Source organism: Rhagoletis pomonella, unplaced genomic scaffold (genome assembly GCF_013731165.1).
Source record: "Rhagoletis pomonella isolate Grant_MI unplaced genomic scaffold, Rhpom_1.0 Rhpom_scaffold_00004, whole genome shotgun sequence".
Lineage (NCBI taxonomy): Eukaryota > Metazoa > Arthropoda > Insecta > Diptera > Tephritidae > Rhagoletis > Rhagoletis pomonella.
The window spans coordinates 32,724,068-32,743,895 of record NW_023458558.1 but is presented as its reverse complement, the minus strand read 5'-3'; the positions used below and the strand labels follow the sequence as shown (position 1 = coordinate 32,743,895).

At 33.9% G+C, this 19,828-nt stretch overlaps 1 protein-coding gene across 14 annotated transcripts in view; it reads right to left on the bottom strand.

The window, feature by feature from the left end:
- LOC118737481 (RNA-binding protein Nova-1) overlaps positions 1-19,828 on the bottom strand; it is a 290,538-nt gene that overhangs the window by 128,802 nt on the left and 141,908 nt on the right. For 11 of the 14 annotated variants that reach the window (XM_036468008.1, XM_036468011.1, XM_036468009.1 and 8 more), the window contains 4 exons: positions 15,178-15,237; positions 12,873-13,016; positions 12,145-12,785; positions 10,035-10,605 (listed from right to left, as the gene is read on the bottom strand). In XM_036468008.1, coding sequence (XP_036323901.1) covers positions 10,035-10,605; positions 12,145-12,785; positions 12,873-13,016; positions 15,178-15,237 — 1,416 coding nt within the window. Of the gene's footprint in view, positions 1-140; positions 2,989-10,034; positions 10,606-12,144; positions 12,786-12,872; positions 13,017-15,177; positions 15,238-19,828 lie in introns of those variants that run through there. The other 3 variants (XM_036468019.1, XM_036468020.1, XM_036468018.1) reach the window with 3 other exon arrangements.

Here is a 19,828-nt window from a genome sequence, read left to right as displayed (position 1 = left end):
TGAGGACGTGGTGTGTGCTGCCGCGTATTAATGTACATACATACATATATGTGGTATATATACTCGTACAACAACTGCAAGCAATTTTAACTCTTTAAACTTTAAGCTTCACGCTATTTTGCCTAAGTGATGGATTTTTCTTCTTTTTTTTTTGTTATGATCATTAAATAGTCCACTATAGAGTAATATACATAAATAAATTATTTTTGTTTGCTTCTTTGTTTGTTTTACCAGCAAAATAGGGAGATCAGTAACAGTAAATAAAACATGAAATTAACTAGAAAGAAACGTCGTAAATTACTAAGTAATTTTAAAAGCTAAATATTTACCTTCTAGTATGGGTGGTTGAATGAGAGGTCGCGCGCACGTTTTATTCGCTATTTATCGCTTTTATTTTTAGGTTTTGTTTAACTTTTGTTGTCTTTTTTTAAATTTATTTTCTACAAAAGTCATACCGCAAGCTCTTGGGCGCTGATGCGTACCACATTTGCCTGTGAAGTATATTTTTGTGTATATGTTTTTCTAATGGCTATGTAGTAAGGTGGTCGACGAAAATCACTGAAAATGCTCATAGGTATGTATGTAAGTATTTTTGGAAGCGTCTCGAAAGCAACAAAATATGATTTTTTTATACAAGCAGTTTTATATAAATATTTGTATGTAATAAAACAATTGCAAAAACAAAGAAAAACAAACAGAACGCAAGACATACATGTGCATGTACAAATGTATGTATATAAAATAAAAATTTTCCAAAAAACTATTTTCAAATTATTTAAATCTGGAAAATGAAATTTCAACGGTGTTAACTTAAATTTTCTGTTCAGCAAATGTTAATTTCTGCAACTTAAGCCACTGATGAATAGCAAATAACAATAAAAAGAACAAAATAACAACTGAAGTGTTAAAGTAGGAAAATTAGTTCGGCTTTTGTTTTCTATAGCTCTTGAGTTATACGTCAATGTCTCGAATTAAAGAAAAACCAATAGAATTTATGTATTTCAAATGAAAATTAATTTTCGTTTTGAATTATTCACCATTAAGCACACATATTTACATATAAGCATGTATATTAGGGTGCCTCACCAAAACAAGGGGGCAGTTTTTCCAACGAGTTTCTAAAAAGATTTCCGCTAAAATATTTCAGAAAAATATTACAATTTACGTGTGCTGGACTGATTTGAAAATAGCATCAAAAATCTCATTATTTTAATATAATTGATACAATTTAAATTTTTTTTTATGTACACAAAAATTGATTTTTCCCCATTTTCCATTTTTTTTTTTTGTATGGAGGGTGTTGCACCCTAATGCGCTTATGCATACAGCTCGAATACATATGCAAGTTACTATATGTATTCGACAACCATTGCTGAGGCTCCGGAGCAGGATGGAAACCTGCTTTATGGTCCGGAGGCCCTGTAATGTGTAAGAAAAATATTAAGTTGCTTAAGTATACGAGCTCTATCTCTATTATCCACTCTCTCAAAATAAACATTGGCCTTTTTTTGGAAATCTTTTCGTCTGCTATTTTTCATTATAATAATAAATTGTTTAATAAATGACGGTGCGTGCGTATGTGTCTGTTCACGTAGGCATGTATGTATGTGTGAATGTGCTTGTCATTGTTTGTTTGTCTCACTTTTTTCTTCTTATGAAAAGTGCTTTTCTTTCTCTTCGCCTTTCAACTAACTTTTCAAGACTTTGTAAATTCCTAATTTGTTTTTTTTTTTTTTAACATCATTTTGAATTTGCTAAAATACTCTACCGCAATTTATTACTGAAAATGTCCGCTTTTAACTACAATAGTTTTTTTGTTTTTGGTTTCTTCTTTAAAATCTAAATTTATTTTCATAGAAACAGTAAATAGTTATTCAATAAAGTTTTGTATTTATTATTATTATTATTATTATTTTTTTGTAGTTATTTGCTTTTACAATTTAGTTACTTAAGTGAAAAATGTATCTATGTATGTATGTATGTATGTGTCTGTTCAGGTGTTGCTTGTTTGCCCCATGTTCTATCTTATCGGCTTTTAGCTAAGTAATCTTGCGCAAATTTTCCCACTACATTTAACGCGATTTTGTAGTAAAACATTATTAACATTATTTTGCTTTTATTTTGTTTTGTTTTTTGTATTCTTCACTGCATTTTTTGCTATTAAAAATAATAGTAATAATAAAATTCTCCTAATTAAATATGTATTTATATGTAAGTAATTACTTCAGTTGTTTTGCTTTTTTTTGTTATTGTTCTTTTTCCGCTTCTTTTTGCAGCTGTATAAATTTTGACTGACATACAATTTCTGCTGCTTATGGTTTTTCCTCGTTTGCAATGTCTCTCTATTATTTTTTTCGCTTATTTTTCTAACTCAGCGATTTTAAAATTTCCTTTTTCATTTTGTTGCTCTCTACTATACATATGCGCTTCATTTACACGTACTCGTATTTTTGAAGGCAAAAATTTTGCATTTCTTTTGCTCTCAATTTGTCGTGTGAAATTTTAATTATTTTTAAGATTTAACTACTTTTGCGTTTAAGTTGATGACTTTTGCATTTAAATTGGTTGCTTCTACATATTTACATACATTTGTTTTTTTTTTTTGTTTTGTTTTGCTTGTCGTTTAGTTTTTTTTTGTGGTTATGCTTGTTGTTGTTTTTTCTTAGCTGAATGCATTGTTTTTGTTATTGAATTTCTTAGTTTACTTTTTCGGTTATATTGTTTGTTGTTGTTGCAATGTTTTTTTTTTTTTAATGGTACTTTCGCTTTAATTCACAACAGTGGTTAATGGAATTTGTCGCGCTCTCTTCGTCTCCTCGTCGGTGATTTTCTGTTCAATTAAATATTGCGCTTTGGCAATGGCACTCGGTTGACCAGTTATTGTTACAATTCGATTTCTAGTGCCAGGTGCGAATATGCCCTTTTTTGAAATTTGCACATTTGCGCCAGATACATGCTGAATTTCAACTAAACTACGACCATTTGGACCTGTAATTTTAATTTTTGCATTATTTGATTGATTTTTAAACACATATTTTTATGTATGTAGAAGAGTAAATGTACATAAAAAAGGTGGAAATTATATATAGTTACGTAAGGTACAATTGCTCAAAACACAAAATCATAACTAAGTATGTTAGCGTGAATTAATATTTCTCTATGCAATTAAATTAAAATTCGTATCTAATTATGTATGATACGAATAAAGTAGGAATGTAATTTTTTTTAAAATGTGTAGTTCTGGAGTTAGGACAATGTTAAGACACAAAAAAAGTGGTGGTACTAAAGACAAAAATAAAATAATGCATTAGTATATTTTATATTTAATATCCATAGTGGATTTATGTGTTAGCGGGAATGCTTAAAAATAATAATTAACTGCTAATAAAAGCCAGCCGCTAAACCTAACCGTTTGAAAGAAATTACTTACGCATACTAAAGCAAATCGAACAGGCAGTAGCAGGAGAATAGCTGATTTGAATTTTTTCGTGCCTTCGATCTCTAAACTTTAAAATTTTATTTAAGGTTTTAAACATTCTGGAGTCGGCGTTTATTATTTTTGCACCAGCGTTATTGCCTGTTCGACGCACCTCGACGCATACATAAAAGTATTTACTCAAAATATATGTAAACAAATGAGTGTGCAGCGTGAATTGCTTTAAATATTTAGAAAAAAAAAACAAGTCACTACTTTGCACCTATAAAGATTAAATACATGCTCGCTAAAACTCCACCTATTCTAATGCTAAATATTTGCTGCTGTTGTGAACAATAGTGGGTTTTCTATTTTGGTTATATTATTATGTATGTATGTATCTACTAAAAATTAAAAAATAGATATTTCATGAGGTATTTTAGCTACTACTTATAGTCAATCCAAAAGGAACTACTCTGTTTTTGAAATGTTTGCGGAAATATTAAAGGACGCTATGCGTAAGCGACTGTGAATGGTTTTTGCTTAAGTTCGAAAGCTTTTTTTGTTGACTGAAAGCTTAAAATGAACATTTTCAGCAGTTCAAGGGATATTTATATCATATGTCGGAGAAAAAGATAAGACTCAAAAGACAACTTCAGTATATTGGAAATCATCAACCAACAAACCACTTCTGTATATGAAAGCTTTAAAAAGCTTCCATCGCGATATATGCATGTACGTACACATGTTTTTGTCGTGACTGATCTTCATAAAATGTATATAACGCGGTAATGGGCATCGCCTTGCCCACGAGAAAACGCAGAGTAAAAGCTCTCTCTGCCCATCGCTGATATAAAGCTTAAAAAAAGCTGAATACGCAACGTCGTCAGCGCAAAGGGGTGATAGACATCGCGAACATAGCTTTTTTAAGCTTTTATACACGCGGAAGGTAAAAGCATCGCTGGCCACCGCTGGCAGTCTACTATACAAATTCAAATTTGAACCAAATCGGAATCCATTAGCCTATTAGAAACTTACAAGTTCTGTTAAAATACATTCAAGACCTTCAAAACTAAGTTTAATTTAAGTTGCAGCGCTGAAGCGAGGGTTTAAAAATCATCTAGGAGTTCAAGAGCAGAAAAAGCTTTTTAAACTTAATTCGAAGCATGTTCATGCTACATATTTAACAGAACTCGAACGCGGAAATAAAACCGAAATTTAATAGTTTTGAAAGGCAAATAATATTTTACCTTGTTTTTATATAATTCAGTTTATAAGAACTATGAAAAATTGCTAGTTAAAAAAGTTCTCAAAGAATGGAAGTATGTATTTATGTAGCTCAGACATATGTAACTAAAATGTTAAAGCAGGATTAGTACAGTCACGTTTAAAACAAACACCGCGAAAGACGCTTTAATAAGTCTTCTATTCACTTTTTATCGGCAATAGACAGCGCATTATTCACTTGTGGAGCTTTCTTAGGCTTTCCAAGTGATTCCTTAGGACATGCGCAATGTAAAGCGCATCCCGCGAAACCGAATTTCTTAAGCTTTCACAGATTTTATATCGACGCGCACCGAGTAAAAGCTGTCTTTGTGTGGTTTTCGCTGATATAAATGGTTTTGGTATACTTTTAGCTATAACTTTATACATGCGGCACGCATGGCAAAGCTTTCAAAAGCTCTCTGCAAAATTTATATACAACTAGTAAGAAAAAAAGTCTATCGGTCGACAACACTTTTATATGCACATCTTCACAAAGAATAGCTCGCTTAAGGAGCTTTTTAGGGAAAGCTTTTTTTAATCTTCAGACTTTTTCGGTCCTGCAGAAGTGGAAAAAATTATATGAATTGAAGTGTTTCGTACAAAAATTTGTCTACTCGCAAGGGCATGATAACTTTCCGCAAACAAAAATTATTCAAAATCGACTATCGATCACTTTAAATTACAAATCAATTATATATCTATACCTAAAATCCAATTAATTTAACCTTACCAATATGTATTTATCTGAAAACCGATTACTTCTTTAAAAAAAAGTTAACCTATAAATATACAAAAAAATATAGCACGAGTAACCACGGCGCGTAAGAAAACTAGTAAAGTGGAAAAGCAAAAACCGAATATGTACAAATATATGTATGTAAGTATTCATGTATATTCGCTTTGTATTTAAATATTTGTGTGAACATGCAAAAACTGCGCAGCGTGGTTACTGCATTTATAAGGCACTTTTCTAAAAGTAAATATCCGGGTGAGTAAATGTATGTATGTATGTATGTATATATTTTGTATGTATTTTATATAAATACAGTAAATATAACCAAAAGCCAATCCCTTTATAACTAAAACTAATAAAACTATTACATTAGGGCGGATCATATTTTTTTTTTACTATGCGCGTACAGCATAAGAGGATTTACGTGTAATTCTAAGCAAATTTGCAAAAGAAACAATGGAAGGTGGAAGTTTTAAGAAAAAGAAATGCATTTCTCATTTTTATACAAAATTTAAGCACTTCTTTAATACACTACAAACAAATTAAAAGAAAAAAACTATGTATTCGGCAAACCCGAATCTTATTTTAGACCCATGTTTTCACGCCAAATTTGCTTAGAATTGCATGTAAAATCCTTCTAGGCTATACGCGCAAATTCGAAAAATAGCCCTATTGTACATATTAGTTGCAATTTATTTATATTTAGATATAAATTTATCTCAGTATTTTAAAAATTTCAAATTGTAAGATTCATTTTATAAGACTAAATATTAACGTGTGTGCGCACATGTCGTGACACTAATCTCTACACTGAGAAAAAAGTTTAGTTACGTCAACTAAGTAAGGGGATACGTATATTTCTCTCAACATACCGTATGTAGCTACGAAGTCTTGGTTATATGTATGTCAAATCTTGTGTTGATAAAAAACTATTTAGTCGAAATAACAAACCCTTTTCTCAGTGTATGTATGCACGTACAAATAAAGGTAATTAATCTACATATTTGCTTTTCGTGCTGGGAATGTTCCAACCTTTACAGCGTGCATATGTCTTTTTACAAGGAATGATTTCAAATGTTAGCATGTATGGGTATAAATGCATATACATATATGTATGTATATTTGTATTTATGTAACAAAGGTATTTCTCGTTGTTTAAAGCAAAGAATTTTCCGCCTGAGGCCTGCACTATGCGTGGCAGATCTCTTGATAGCCATCGAAGCAAAGTGCGTCACAATGTCAATCTCAGAAAATTTCCGAGCTTTGCTTAGAGCTGAGGAGCGAAAAGTGAGTGAAGTGTTACTCGCTGTATTCTAAGATCTAGATATTTATTTTATTACTCTGTGTATTGAGTACTGATGCTCAGTGAGTATCAGTGGAAGTAGTGGTCCTCTAATAAGGAATACTACCAAATTGACCTCCTAACAGGGGGGCTAGTTGGAAATGCCCGACTTGCAATTGCAGTTTCAAAAATTAAGTGTGCGAGCGAAATTTCGCAAATCATTGCATATATACCGTTATCACAAATATCTAGGCAAATATAGTATATGTAGTATGTATTCGTTGTGATCTTTGCATGTGCACGTATGTACATATATGAATGCGTTCATGTGGGTAGTGAAAAAGAATCGTATGTACATATGTTATGCATTTGTGCCACCGTATATGTGTGTATGTATGTATGAGCATACATATCGCACCCTAAACAAAGCCAGTGACAACCAGACACCGAAAACGCGTTTCGAGTTTGGTTCAGTTCTGCCAAAACCAAACGGGAACAATAGTATTGAGAGCAGTTTCAACGGGAACAAAATGAGAATGAAAATAACATTCCCAAAAAGAACAGAATAATAACGAAACTTTCGGGAATGTTTCCAATGAGAACAAAGTGAGAACGAAAGTATCAAGAACGTTTTCAAGGAGGATCAAATGAGAGTAAAAGTTTGGGGGAACGGTCTTCAAGGGGGAAAAATTACAAAAAAGATCAGTGCAGCGCCGTCGTCTTAACCTGGAGGCTGTGTCGGAGTTACAGCCGCTAAACTTAAACGTAGAACACTTGATATTATTAGTTCGGCACATTTAATTTTGTTCTGAAGCAAACAGCGGATGATATTTTTGCCTCCATACGAAACTATGATTTTGGAAGCAAAATAACGCGTGGAATTCATTGCAAAACGCATAAAAAAGATAACGCGGGTTGGGATGAAAAATCGTTTCAGTGAGAGCGATGACTGTTAATTCTAAACCAGAGGAAAGCTGGATTATTTAAACTTCCAGATCGTTTATGATTAGGGTGAACAGTCCATTTATGGAACAACTTTTAATTTTCTGTGCAAGAACAGTTCGTTATTAAGTCTTTCGTTGACTTTATTTTCATAATTATCTTTCAGTTCGTTTTGGATTAATTTTAATATTCAAACATTTCTAACTAATGGAACGCTATGTGAAAAATTATGTTCTCGCTTCCATCCCTCGCGAATATTTCAGAGAAAATTTGTTCCCGTTTCGTTCTCTGTCAGAAAGTTCCTTAGGCATTTGAGCCCGTGTCAGAGAGTTACGAAGACTTTTGTTTCGATTTCGTTTTCTCAGAAACGTTCCCGAAAGCACTGCTCGCGTTTTGTTCTCATTGCGAACGCTCTACAGGGGTTTCTTCTTATATAATTCCCGTTCACTTTCGTTCTTGTGAAAACGCTCCTTAAGGTTTTTTTCTCATTTCGGCTTGGGTTTTAAGCTAGCAGAACTACGAAAACGATATTTAGTTTCGATTAATTAAATTTTTCAAATTTAATTTTTTCCCCATAAAATAATTTCACGGACCATATTTCTATCGTTCGCCAAAATTTCTTCACATCAGCTTTTTCTTTAACTGGAAAAACACTACTAAGACTATTTTGGTTATCTTGCGTTGCTTGCGTAACATCAACATCCTGAAGACTTGGAGGTTTTTTGAGTTGTCACTGTTTCTGATTTCGGGTGCGATATGTATGTAGCTGTTTCTTATAGGCAGCATACACGCGGTGAGTCTGACTCGCGAGTCATTTGTGTGCGTGTTGACTCGCCTTCGACTACACACAGTAGAATAATTCGGAGTCATTCCAGGAGTCATGTCGGTGTAACTAACACATATGTATTTATTTTCACAAATACATCCAAACCGACTCACGATTCAGACGCACGATGTATGCCGCCTATTACAAACATCGCCCCTTTTCTGGTATTTTTTAATAGTATTATTTTTAATGAAAAGTTTTCAGTGTATTTCTAGGTATGCTATCAATGTGCATACAAATTGAGATTTTTTCCTTTTATTTTGTTTTTGAGAGTTTCAATTTGTGAAAAAAATGTTTGCGGCAAGAACTTGACTAGACTTTACAAACAAAAAACGGAGTATCTCAACATATATGCATACATATATGTAGATGTATGTCTAAGTATATAGGTATGCAAAAATATGTATTTTCTTCATACAGATGTATCCAACAAATAACGAAAATTATTAACTACCAATGGAAGTTCTTAGTGCGTTTTCCCAACCTACATATCTTATTGGCATCAAAAAAAGATGAAATTAGGAAAGCAGAAATGGCATTGCACTTGAGGTCATTTATGTATGTCGGGATTAAGCACTTTAGAAAATTAATTTAAAATTTCACAGTAACCAGTATGGAAGATGCAAAAGTCTTATCTTGCTTAAATGCTAAACTATAGAACCAATAAAATATGCATTTGTAATCACTGGACATAAGTTGCTTACTATAGTGCTGCTTAAACTGTCGCGACCTTATCATATATGCATCTCTTATTCGTAATATGTAGCATACTTTAGCGCCACAACGCATGTCCTTTCCATTGAGCCCTAAGCTATGCTACATAATTAGAGGGGTAAGCATATGATCACACTACTGCATTGCATGAAAGCTCATAATTAGTCGCTTAACGTATGCAAACAAAGCATCTTAAAGCTCAAACAGACGGCAGCGTCAATCCGGATTTACTAAGTCCGAGTTAATCCGGATTAACGCTGCCGTCTGTTTGAGCTTTTACTGTCATAGCTACTCTGCAATATTTCAAAGTATGCAATATGTACGTGAACAAATCCTATGCAAGTGAACATACCGCGCGCTCAGGATTTCGCAACTTTTCACTATAAATTTTTTTAGCTTTAAAAGTAGTTTTATGAAGCTAACTAATAACAAAAAAATTCAAATTTTTTTTTTAAGAAATGTGTTTTACAGATGTAAACATACACGCTGAACTTTTTCCCGAGACAAACAATAACTAAGAAATACAAGTAAACAGAAAGCATCTGTAAACGGTGGATAATGAAAAAATTGCGAAATTACTTTATGCAAAGCTAAGGATCTATAAACAAATTAAAATGTTAGCAAATAGGTTAGGCCATTTTTTTTTTTTTAATTTCTAAATACAATCCGATTACTGTTTTTTTTTTTGTGTGGCAATATGGCTTAAGGCGTAGCGGATAATTTTGGTTTGAAACATTAAAAACATTTAACTGTGTGTCTGTGCATAGTAGGCTTCGGATTGGCTTGTGTACGTAAATTAATTTGACCAACTTTGGTTTACTTGATTTTTAGTAGGGATAATAAAAGTGTGGCCTACCTAAGATAGCGCCAACAATCACTTCTGGAATTTCAACATTTTTGGTATCCTTTGCACCCAAATCACCCGGGGTGGGACTCTTGCTCAAGCCACTCAGCGCATGTTGTGCGGCAGTTAAGCTTTGCGCTGTTGTACCCGTGGTACCAGTTGCAGCAGTCAAACCGAAACTATTATTATTCAGTGAGACCGGTGTTGCAGCTTGTGCCGCTGTGGCGGCTGTAGTGCCCAAATGTCGGAACGGATCGAATTGTGCGGCTGCAGCCGCTTCCAGCTGCGACTGCGTCGAACGGCTGGCAGCTGCTGCAGCAGCAGCGGCCGCTGCCGCTGTATACTGATCCAAATTTACTTGACCCACTGCACCGAAAACGTTGCCGGCAGTAGCTGCTGAGGCGGCGGCAGCTGTCTGCTGATCCAGCGCCGAAACACCCAGATAGCTGCCGAGTGTGGTGGTGCCATTTGCATGTGGTACACCAACGCCCATGCCCAAAACGCCATACTTGGCGAGCACGCCTAGAGCGGCGCACACTTCGTTGGTGGCCGTCTCTGAGTAGCCGGAGCCGCGTAGAGCAATCTAGAGAGGTGAGAGAGATAGAGATGGAAAATGTTAAATAAAACGTCAAGTAATGAGTATAAGTTAAAAGTGCTGTCAGATGGCGGAATATTTCCAACTTTTCCACGCAATTCGCTGTCAAATTGAGAAAGAGAAAATTAATTTTCTCGTGCAAACGGCCAGAAATATATTTTGGTCGCTTTCCGGAAATTAGTTTCAGAAATAAAAATTGCAAGGTGTTACCACATACAACGGAAAGAACGCAAATCGCTTTCGAAAATATTTTACAACTTGCTGGTGCTACCCTAGCATTTTTAATTTTTACTGCAAGTGCTGTCAAACCATTCGAATGCTGCCCTGTGACACTGATCGCGAACTTGTGAGAAATAATAAAGCATAATTTTGAATACATTAAAAAAGCTGCTTGTAATTCATTACGCTGTAAGACAAAATAAAAACAAATGTATGTCTAAGCAAGCTAAAAAATCTGCATACTCTGAATTTTGAATTGACCCTCCAAATCTGGAGATAGCGCCCAAAAACCCAATTCGTTGGAATATTTTTCACAAATTTTTTTTTTTTTAGTATGTTACCGCATAACTTTGGACCACGTTAATCGATTTCTATAATTTTTTTTTTTTTAAAGGAAAGGTGTTACCTGACAGGTGGTCCCATAGTAATTCGGGTTTCAAAGAGCTATAAATTTAAAAAATCCATTAATGTTTGGCTCAGATATACTACTTCTAAAACTACATACCGACGGCTGAGTGTGACATTACTACGTTCTTGAGTCATTTTCTGAGATAGGGCGCTTTCAAACCGGCTGCCGAGATAGATCGATCTGCCACCCAGCCGTTGATATATACTGGAAAATATGCGTACTATGATTGCTGTGACTTATTGCACAATGGCAACAATTTCATGAGTCGTAGAGAGAAGAAAAGAGGCTTATTCATCGTCAAAGTAGCAACATGCGTACTTTTGAATGGCATAGAACTTTTTGATCGAGTAAAAAAAAATTAAGTTGGGAGCCTCAGCCTATCAAAAATCGGGTTTCGGGCGGTCCTAAGTCCAAATTTGGAGGGTTAATTCAACATTCTTAGTATGTAGACTTTTTTCTGTTTGGTAAGGCCTATGTACATACATATGTACAGCTTCAACTATATCGCACAGAAAATATATTTTCACTGTCAGACAATATTATTTTTCGAAATTTATTTGTTGAGTTATTAACAATAAATTAGTCCTCAAATTGAAAGTAAAGTTAATTATAACCAAGAGCAATAAAAAGAACAGCCGGTACCGCGTTTCATGGTTGCATTGTAGTATCGATAAAGATTGCCAAAAATTCGTATGCTGCGCGAGCTACCCAAAAGTGTTTTCAGAAATTTGTCATGCAATTCGCCTTTCGAAAACAAATACAAAACTTTCGAAATACTCTTAATTGCAACTTTTCAATTGACTTCTGAAATTTCTCAATTTGACAGCCTTTTCGAAATATTTTGCATTGCCACGTCTGACAGCACTTTAAGTTGCAAAATTTAGTTACTGCCAAAATACCTTGATGTGTTCAAGTAATTGCGTGGCCACAGCCAAGTTGGGTGCTGGATTTGGTGAACCCAAATTTAAGGATAAATTGATGCCGGTGCCATTTACCAAAAGACCTGCAGCTGAGGCTGCGCCGCCGATAGTTTGTCCCAGTGTGGAGTTCAATGAAGCGGTGCTCGTATTAATGGCGTTCTGATTGGTGGCATACGGCGAACCGGTCGGATTAAAGTTGGCCACAGGACCGCTAATATCGGCATATGAGACATTAAGGCATGTACCGGACTGTGGATCCTCAACAATCTTGGATAGTATCATCTTGCAAGCGGCTTTGTTGTTCTCCTTATCACCAATGATGGTGATACAACGTTCCTGCAGTGAAATGTCCTTGGGTTTCTGTGAAATCTGCACATACGAGCCGCTCTCCTCCTTGATCTGCTTGATGAAAGCACCACCCTTGCCGATGATCATACCGGCTGTGGAATTGGGCACCAAAATTTTCACCTGCTTATCACGGTCCTGATTCTGCTTGGAATCCGTATCTATGATCTTAGTTGTAAGATCGGGCTTCTCGCGTATTTTATCCATAATAAAGTCCATAACCGACATGATGCCATCCACAGAGCCAGTGATGAGGCAAACACGCTCGGTGGTGCCTACACGTGTGCGAGATGGTAAAAAAAACGCAGTACGAGAATCAATTAGAAAAGTGAGCACTCTTCTTATTTCCATTTTCCACTTACCTGGATAGAAATCATGGGACTTGGACATCTTTACTCTAGCACCGGAGTCTTTCTGCAAAGAGGCGATAGTCTCGCCACCTTTGCCAATGATGGCACCGGAGGCCACTGCAGGCACAAGGATCTTCATGTGATACGATGAATCGCCTGCTTATGCGAATATTGAAACGAAACAAGACATTTAAGAGGAAGAGAGAAAGAGAGAGAGGAAAAAACGGAAAGCACCGAGGCGCGTTAATAAAATATTTGATTAGACAGTGTTGCTTTTGTAATTTGCCTTTTACAAAAAAAAAAATAATATTATTATTTTTATTATTTTTTGTGTAACCGCTGCGTAAGGCAAAATGTTACTTTTTTATATTTCGCTCTTGTGCGCATACGTTACGTTACACAAATACGAGTACATACATATGGTATAAGCAATTTACAATACATACATATCAAATTAATAAATCGTTACATACACAGAAGAGGATTTAAAATTAAAAATAATAACAGTTGCGCTCTCTTTCGCTTCAAATGATTATTCAAATGAATCGTTGGCAGTTCGGCCGAGCTAGGCTGAAATGAGGCGAATAAATGAATGCTGCATGGCTGGGCGAAAAGTGGCGAAATGTATGTGCGTGAGCCGAAGTGGCATGAACTTAATGAAGATGTGCGATTTCGCGCGTTCGCGCCGAAGATGGAGTGAGTGCACGGGGAACATGAGATGCATGAAGTATGGAATGATATGAAAAATATCGAATTTCGCCAATTATTTTATTTTTTGTGGTAGTACATATGTATTTATATTCGTGATATTAGTGCCATAGTTAAAATTATGTACTGTCAGTAGCCCGAAGTGTGGCAATACTCTGCAGATTGGACGATTCGATGAGGGCGACGTCTATCAAAAATTTTCAAATAAAGTTTAAATTTTATTTGAAGCACGGCAAACGCATTTGATGCAAAAATCTCCATTCATTTAAAGCAAATAACGATAAATTAAGAATTAAAATGCACAGTTTAAATTAATATTCTTACGCAGGTATTAATTTTAAGTGCAACAAAATTAATAAACCGAGCTCAACATTTTGAAAGCCACTTTTCAAAATCGCGTGATATGGACTAACGCAAAAATATTGCTTCCTGCCAGACTGTAAAGTTCGCTAAGTCCATCATTGGATTAACAAGAACTTTTAATCTATAGCGGTAATGGGCATCGCCTTGCCCGCGGGCAAAGCTCTTTTAAGCTTTCTATGCATTTTTAATAGAGGCACGCAGAGTAAAAGCTCTACCTGACCATCGCTGATCTACAGCCTGTAGCCAAAGCTTCATGTTTTCTTTAGATTTCATATGAGCGCGCACAGTGCAAAATGCTCTTTCATTCCAGCAGTGGTTTTAGGCAATGAAGCGCCCGCGGGCAGAACTTCTTTAAGCTTTCTGCATAGAGTAAAAGTTCTCTCCAAGCGTCACCGGTTTGAAGCGGTAATGGGCGCCGCCTTGCCTGCGTGCAGAGCCTTTTTGAGATAGCGTGTGTGAGGTGTAAAAGCTCTTCCTGATTATAGGTAGCTAGTTAAAAGTCAATATAAAATATTTTTAGCTATATTTTTGTGCGCTCTGAGCAATCTAGAGATAAGGTGAAAGCTTGCACGTTGTTTTTTTTTTATTATTATTTAGAACATACGAGCATTTTAGTAAAAACTAAGTTTATTTACATACATAAAATTTTTGGAAATTTGTTATAGCTTCTGAGAATATTTGATGGATTTTTGAAACGCCGAAAGATCGAGATCATGAAAGAAAATAAATAAACTAAAGAAAAGCAAACATGAAAAGATAATTCATCAGAGGGGAAGTATTAAAAGTGTTCTTACATGATATGTATTTGCATGTGTACATGCCACTTTTTACATATGGAAATGCCAACATATCGTGTAAAGGCAAATTAGATAGAAATGTTTTTATTTTCATCTGACACACAGATAGAATCATCTGAGTTTAGTTTATTTTTGTTTTAAAGAACGTATTTTTAAATAGTTAAATAAAGACTGTGAATTTGATAGACATACGCAATTACATATGTTTTGAAAAAGAAACATTTACAAAAGCAAATACATATCGTGTAAGAACATCTTAAGTAGAAGTAAGCAAATGAAAATTTTATAAATTTTTTTTTTAGAAAAAGGCAAAAAGCTCTTTTAACGGCATATTAGAAACGGTTTTTTTATTAAAATAAATTAAAAGCATTAATTTTGTATCAATTTCAATTTTGTAGGCAGATGAAAGTCGGTTGTAATGATAGTTAATGAATAATGACAAAGCTTACCATGAGAGAAATTGTTATTATTTTCAATTTCAACCTCAATTCCCGAACAAACTGACTCACCTGCAAATAGAGAAAAAGAGAGAGAGAGAAAAGAAAAAACATATTTTTATTAAAATTGTAAAACGTACTTAGTATTTAAATAAACAAGTTTTTCAGACATGCAATGATTTAATGTGTGTAAAAATGATGAATGAAATATTTTTTTTTTTGATATTTGTATTCTTCCATGGTGACGGATCATTATCAACAGAGCGAATTCGATTGCTTAAAGAAATTTAGTTTAAAAAAGTATAGTGTAAGAAGATGTGGTAATTTGCCAAAGGGTAAGGATGCGGTGTTAAAATTTGACAAATCAAAGTAAGAAGTTTCCTGAATTGGTTTGCAAATTGTTTACATTTAATTTAAGATTTTCACTTTTATTTTCTCAAATAATTAGCCAGCCATGTTTACAAATCACACTTGTACCTACGCCAATAAGATGCATTTATAAACCAAAACATTATCTCACAATAAAAATGTAACAAGAAGTTAAGACTATTTTAAATTTACAAAATATAACTCTTTTAATCACCGCAATAGATCCAATGTCACTCTCTTCTCCTTAATTTCCCGCTCACATACATATGTGCCTCTGCATAAATATGCGTACTTAACGAAAAGTAAATAACTTAATTTTTTTCTGACCCAGTCGGTAACATAAGCAGTAAAGGGCTCTTTTAGACGTGCTTTTCGGAAATTTTAAAGCCACAGACGTTATCTACGTGTTAAATTTTTTATGTATGGAATGACCAAAAATTCAGGGTCTTTTTATTGAGGAAGTTGTGTTACTTTTCGTTTTTTTTTTTTGTTATTTGATCCCCGCCCTATCTCTGATCTTTTGAAACGATACGCCTTTCATGCACGCTTCTGTACTCCTTTCTGTTCATATGGAATGTACAGACTTGCAAGGCCATATGATTCAGCTTCCCTTAAAAAGGGAAAATTTACACGAAATAATTATGACACAGTTCAAATTTAACTTTGCACCAGACACGCCTACTATGATTGTTTTCTTATTTGGCTTAAGTTGTTTTGGAAACGCGCCTTCTCGTCTGCTTTCGAATGGCAAGGTCATTGAAAGACTTTCTAATACAGCTTCCAACGAGGAGGTCTCATTGGATAGGTCTGCCTGAAAACGGTTTCTTTTCTTTTATTAGAGCTTCTAAGTAGAAGGAAATATTGAACAAGCCCTACTTAGAAGGTCTCTTAAAATTTCCGCCTTAAATAAACTTTTATTTTGTTTTTTAATAGCCAAAATTCCGCCAAACATTAACTAGACATCTGAAAAATTACACCAATTATTGGAACTTATTCATATAAACTCATAAACTCGCTGAGTTATAGCTGGTTAAATTTTAAACGTTAAAGTCAAAATGTGGTCGAATTTATGCGATTTTAAAAAATCAAACCCTGGTAGCGAGCACTAAATTATTATTTTTCATTGCCTCTCTCGCGTACTATTACTTCCAACTTCGATCGTGACTGCATGAAAGATCAGTGATAGTACTAGTGCCGGAATGCTGGACTTTATGCAGTTCTTATGAATTAGGTGTAAGGGTTTTATTGAGGTTTGAGTTCCATACTTTATTATGAGAAACTATTCAGTGTACTCAAGATAATGATGGCCAAAACGTAATCCATGCTTTTTTCAGCTTACTATAGAATAATTAAATGCGCGCTCACAAAGATGGGCATTTCTATCAATAAATCTGAAAAAAATTATCCCCTTAGCTTTGTATAGAATAAATATTAAGCTCGCGACAAAAGATAGCAGCTCAACATTTTGATCACTTTTGACTACTTTTCTTTTGCCTTTTTTAAAGTTCATTATTTTTTTATTAAAGCATAGCTCTTTATCTAACAAAAACCAAATAAGTCCAAATTTCTAACTCTGTACAAAAATTATAAAAATTTCAAAAAGTTTTCATCTCAATCCAGAGCATTTTAATTAGGATTTCTAAAATAATTTCGATACCCAGTTTTGTAGCTTGTTAAAATTTAGTATAATAAAGTTTCAAGTTGATAAAAAAAAATCCCATTACTTTTGATAATTTTTTCTGACTGTGCTATGCACTTTCTTCCATATGGGCATTTCCCAAAAAAGGTAAACCGAAAATGCAAGTAAATGAAATTAAACGGCTTTATAACTTTATATTTCGTATTCAGATGGCGAAAAGAGGTTTTGAAAACGGGAAACTGTGGAGAGCAGAACTGAAAAAATTAAATTTAGTATGTGTTACTAGTAAAAATATTGTATGGGTGGAAAATTTGTCGCGTCCGATATGTCGCGTCCGTTACCAGATTTTAATTCAAAATGAAATCAACAACAAATTGCTTCTGATTAAAAATGAATTGGTTGTAACGGTCCATAATTAGACTTTATTTAAAGAATGTTTAATAAAGGTAAACCTTACACGATTCGCTGAGTTTTGCTTAGTTTTAACATGTACTCTGAAATCATTTCTGTTTTTGTCGCGTCCGTTATGCCCTACTTTTCATCGATTTTCTCGACTTCCGTGGTACCAAGCGCACCTAGTTTTTTGTCAACCAAAGGACGGTATAAAAGCTACACAACAGCAAATTTTTTTACAAGTGACTTCAGTTTTCGTATGATTTATTTAACTCTAAAGTCGTACGAATGTCGCGTCCGTAACCCAGGAAATACCCATATACAAAATTACTTTGTCATTTCATACACCAAAAACGATAGTAAATACACAATGTCCTGCTGGTTGTATTTTTTAGATCTAAATGCCGCCAGTACACCTACATACTTATATACATACTTACATACTCTTGTTATTTGCCTTCGCACATTATTCTATGTGTACATGTTTCCCCCACCCCCCCTTGCGTCCTTGCGGCATTTTCATTTTTGCCTTCATTTTTTTCACATTGCATCTCTAATTTATGTGTCATCTTGCGCACTTGTGCCCTTCAGGACTTTATATATACACATATCAGTGCAAGTACCCATGTACCTGTATGTACATTGCTTAATTTTTTTGCATTTTTGCAATTTTGTTTTGCTGTCTATTTGTGCTATATCTTTGGTTTCTAATTAGATACAAGTTGTGAACTAAATTCTTTTGAAAGCGTATACAAACTTTGCAAAGCAATGGACGGAGGCCAAAATGTCATTGAACAAATACATATCTAAAGACCTAAATAGCAAAAAGTGTCGAGTGTGATCTAACTAAAAGTAGGGAACTCTCATATGAGCATATCGTCTGCTGAAATGCAAAGAGACGTAACAACGTCGCAAATGAAATGGAAAAAGTCGTGACTAATATTTTAATTTTTTTTCATAAAATCCATCATATAAATCAATAAGTGAATTTCGAATTTTTTATTAGTTATGACTTTTAACATTTCAACGATGATGTTTGTTACGTATTTTTGCATTTCAGGTGACGGTATGTATGTATGTATGTACAAATATTTGGCGTTGAAAATTAAGATAGATTAAGAATTTTAGATATAAAAAAATTTAAAAACTTTCCAAAGCAAATATGAACAAATTTAAGTAAATAGTAAGAGTCGAAAGCCATTGAGTAGGTTGGTGGGAAAGTGTGAATATGTATGTGCTTTAGACTGCATCACTCCCCATACAAAAAACATCGGTACTGTTTTTCCATTGCAATTATAAAATCTATTATATTTTAAGATGTCCACCAAAATATTTCGGAAAAACATTAAGATTTAAGCGAGCTGGACCGATTTGAAAATACCTCCAAAAATGGAGTTGTTTATGAATAAAACTAGTTTCTTAAAGATGTTTTTTGAAAAAATCACCTCAAATTAAAAAAGGGTTTAAGCTTAAAAAATTTACATAAAAACGTTTAAATAAAATAAAATAAAAGAAAAATTTAACGGAATCGTAATAATGAGATTTTTGATGCTATTATTTAACTATTGTTCAAAGATTGGTATAAGAAAAACTGTAATACCTGACCCTAAACTCTTCCGATTTAGGCTTGTGAGATATCATTGAATGTTACACCATGCGACAGTCAATGTTACACACGAAAAAATCAATATTTATGTACATATATTGTAACTATCAATATCTTATAAAGAGAAGTGTAAAATGCTTGTATCTAAAACTAATAAAGTTAAAATGGCGAAATTCGAGGATGTGGTAGTTTACATATTAGTCCTTGACATATATTTTTCAAGAACAAATATTGGAAATTTCCAAGGATATTCAAGGATAAAGTTTTAAAAGGACATTTTCAACACTATTCGTCCTGATGAAGCAAAAAATTATTTTTTTTTCAATTCTACAGAATTTTTTCTTTTTAATTAATACCCATATAGTTACTCTACAGTGCGCCAAATCTTTTAAATAATTTTTTTATTCAAGCATATCGTAGAAATTTCAAAGTACTTTAAAAAATTGCAGACGTCAGAGAGAAAAATTAAAAGCGCATTTATACTATATTTAGCTCCTAGTTTCGTTAATATATTGACTTTTCCGTGTGTTTTAAAAATGTTTGGTTTTGTCGCACGGTGTTATCATTAACATTCCAAACTCATTACAATTAAAACACGAAATAAATTTTTGTTTTTTATTCAGACTACGTTGCATTCTCTTCGATGTTATATTGTT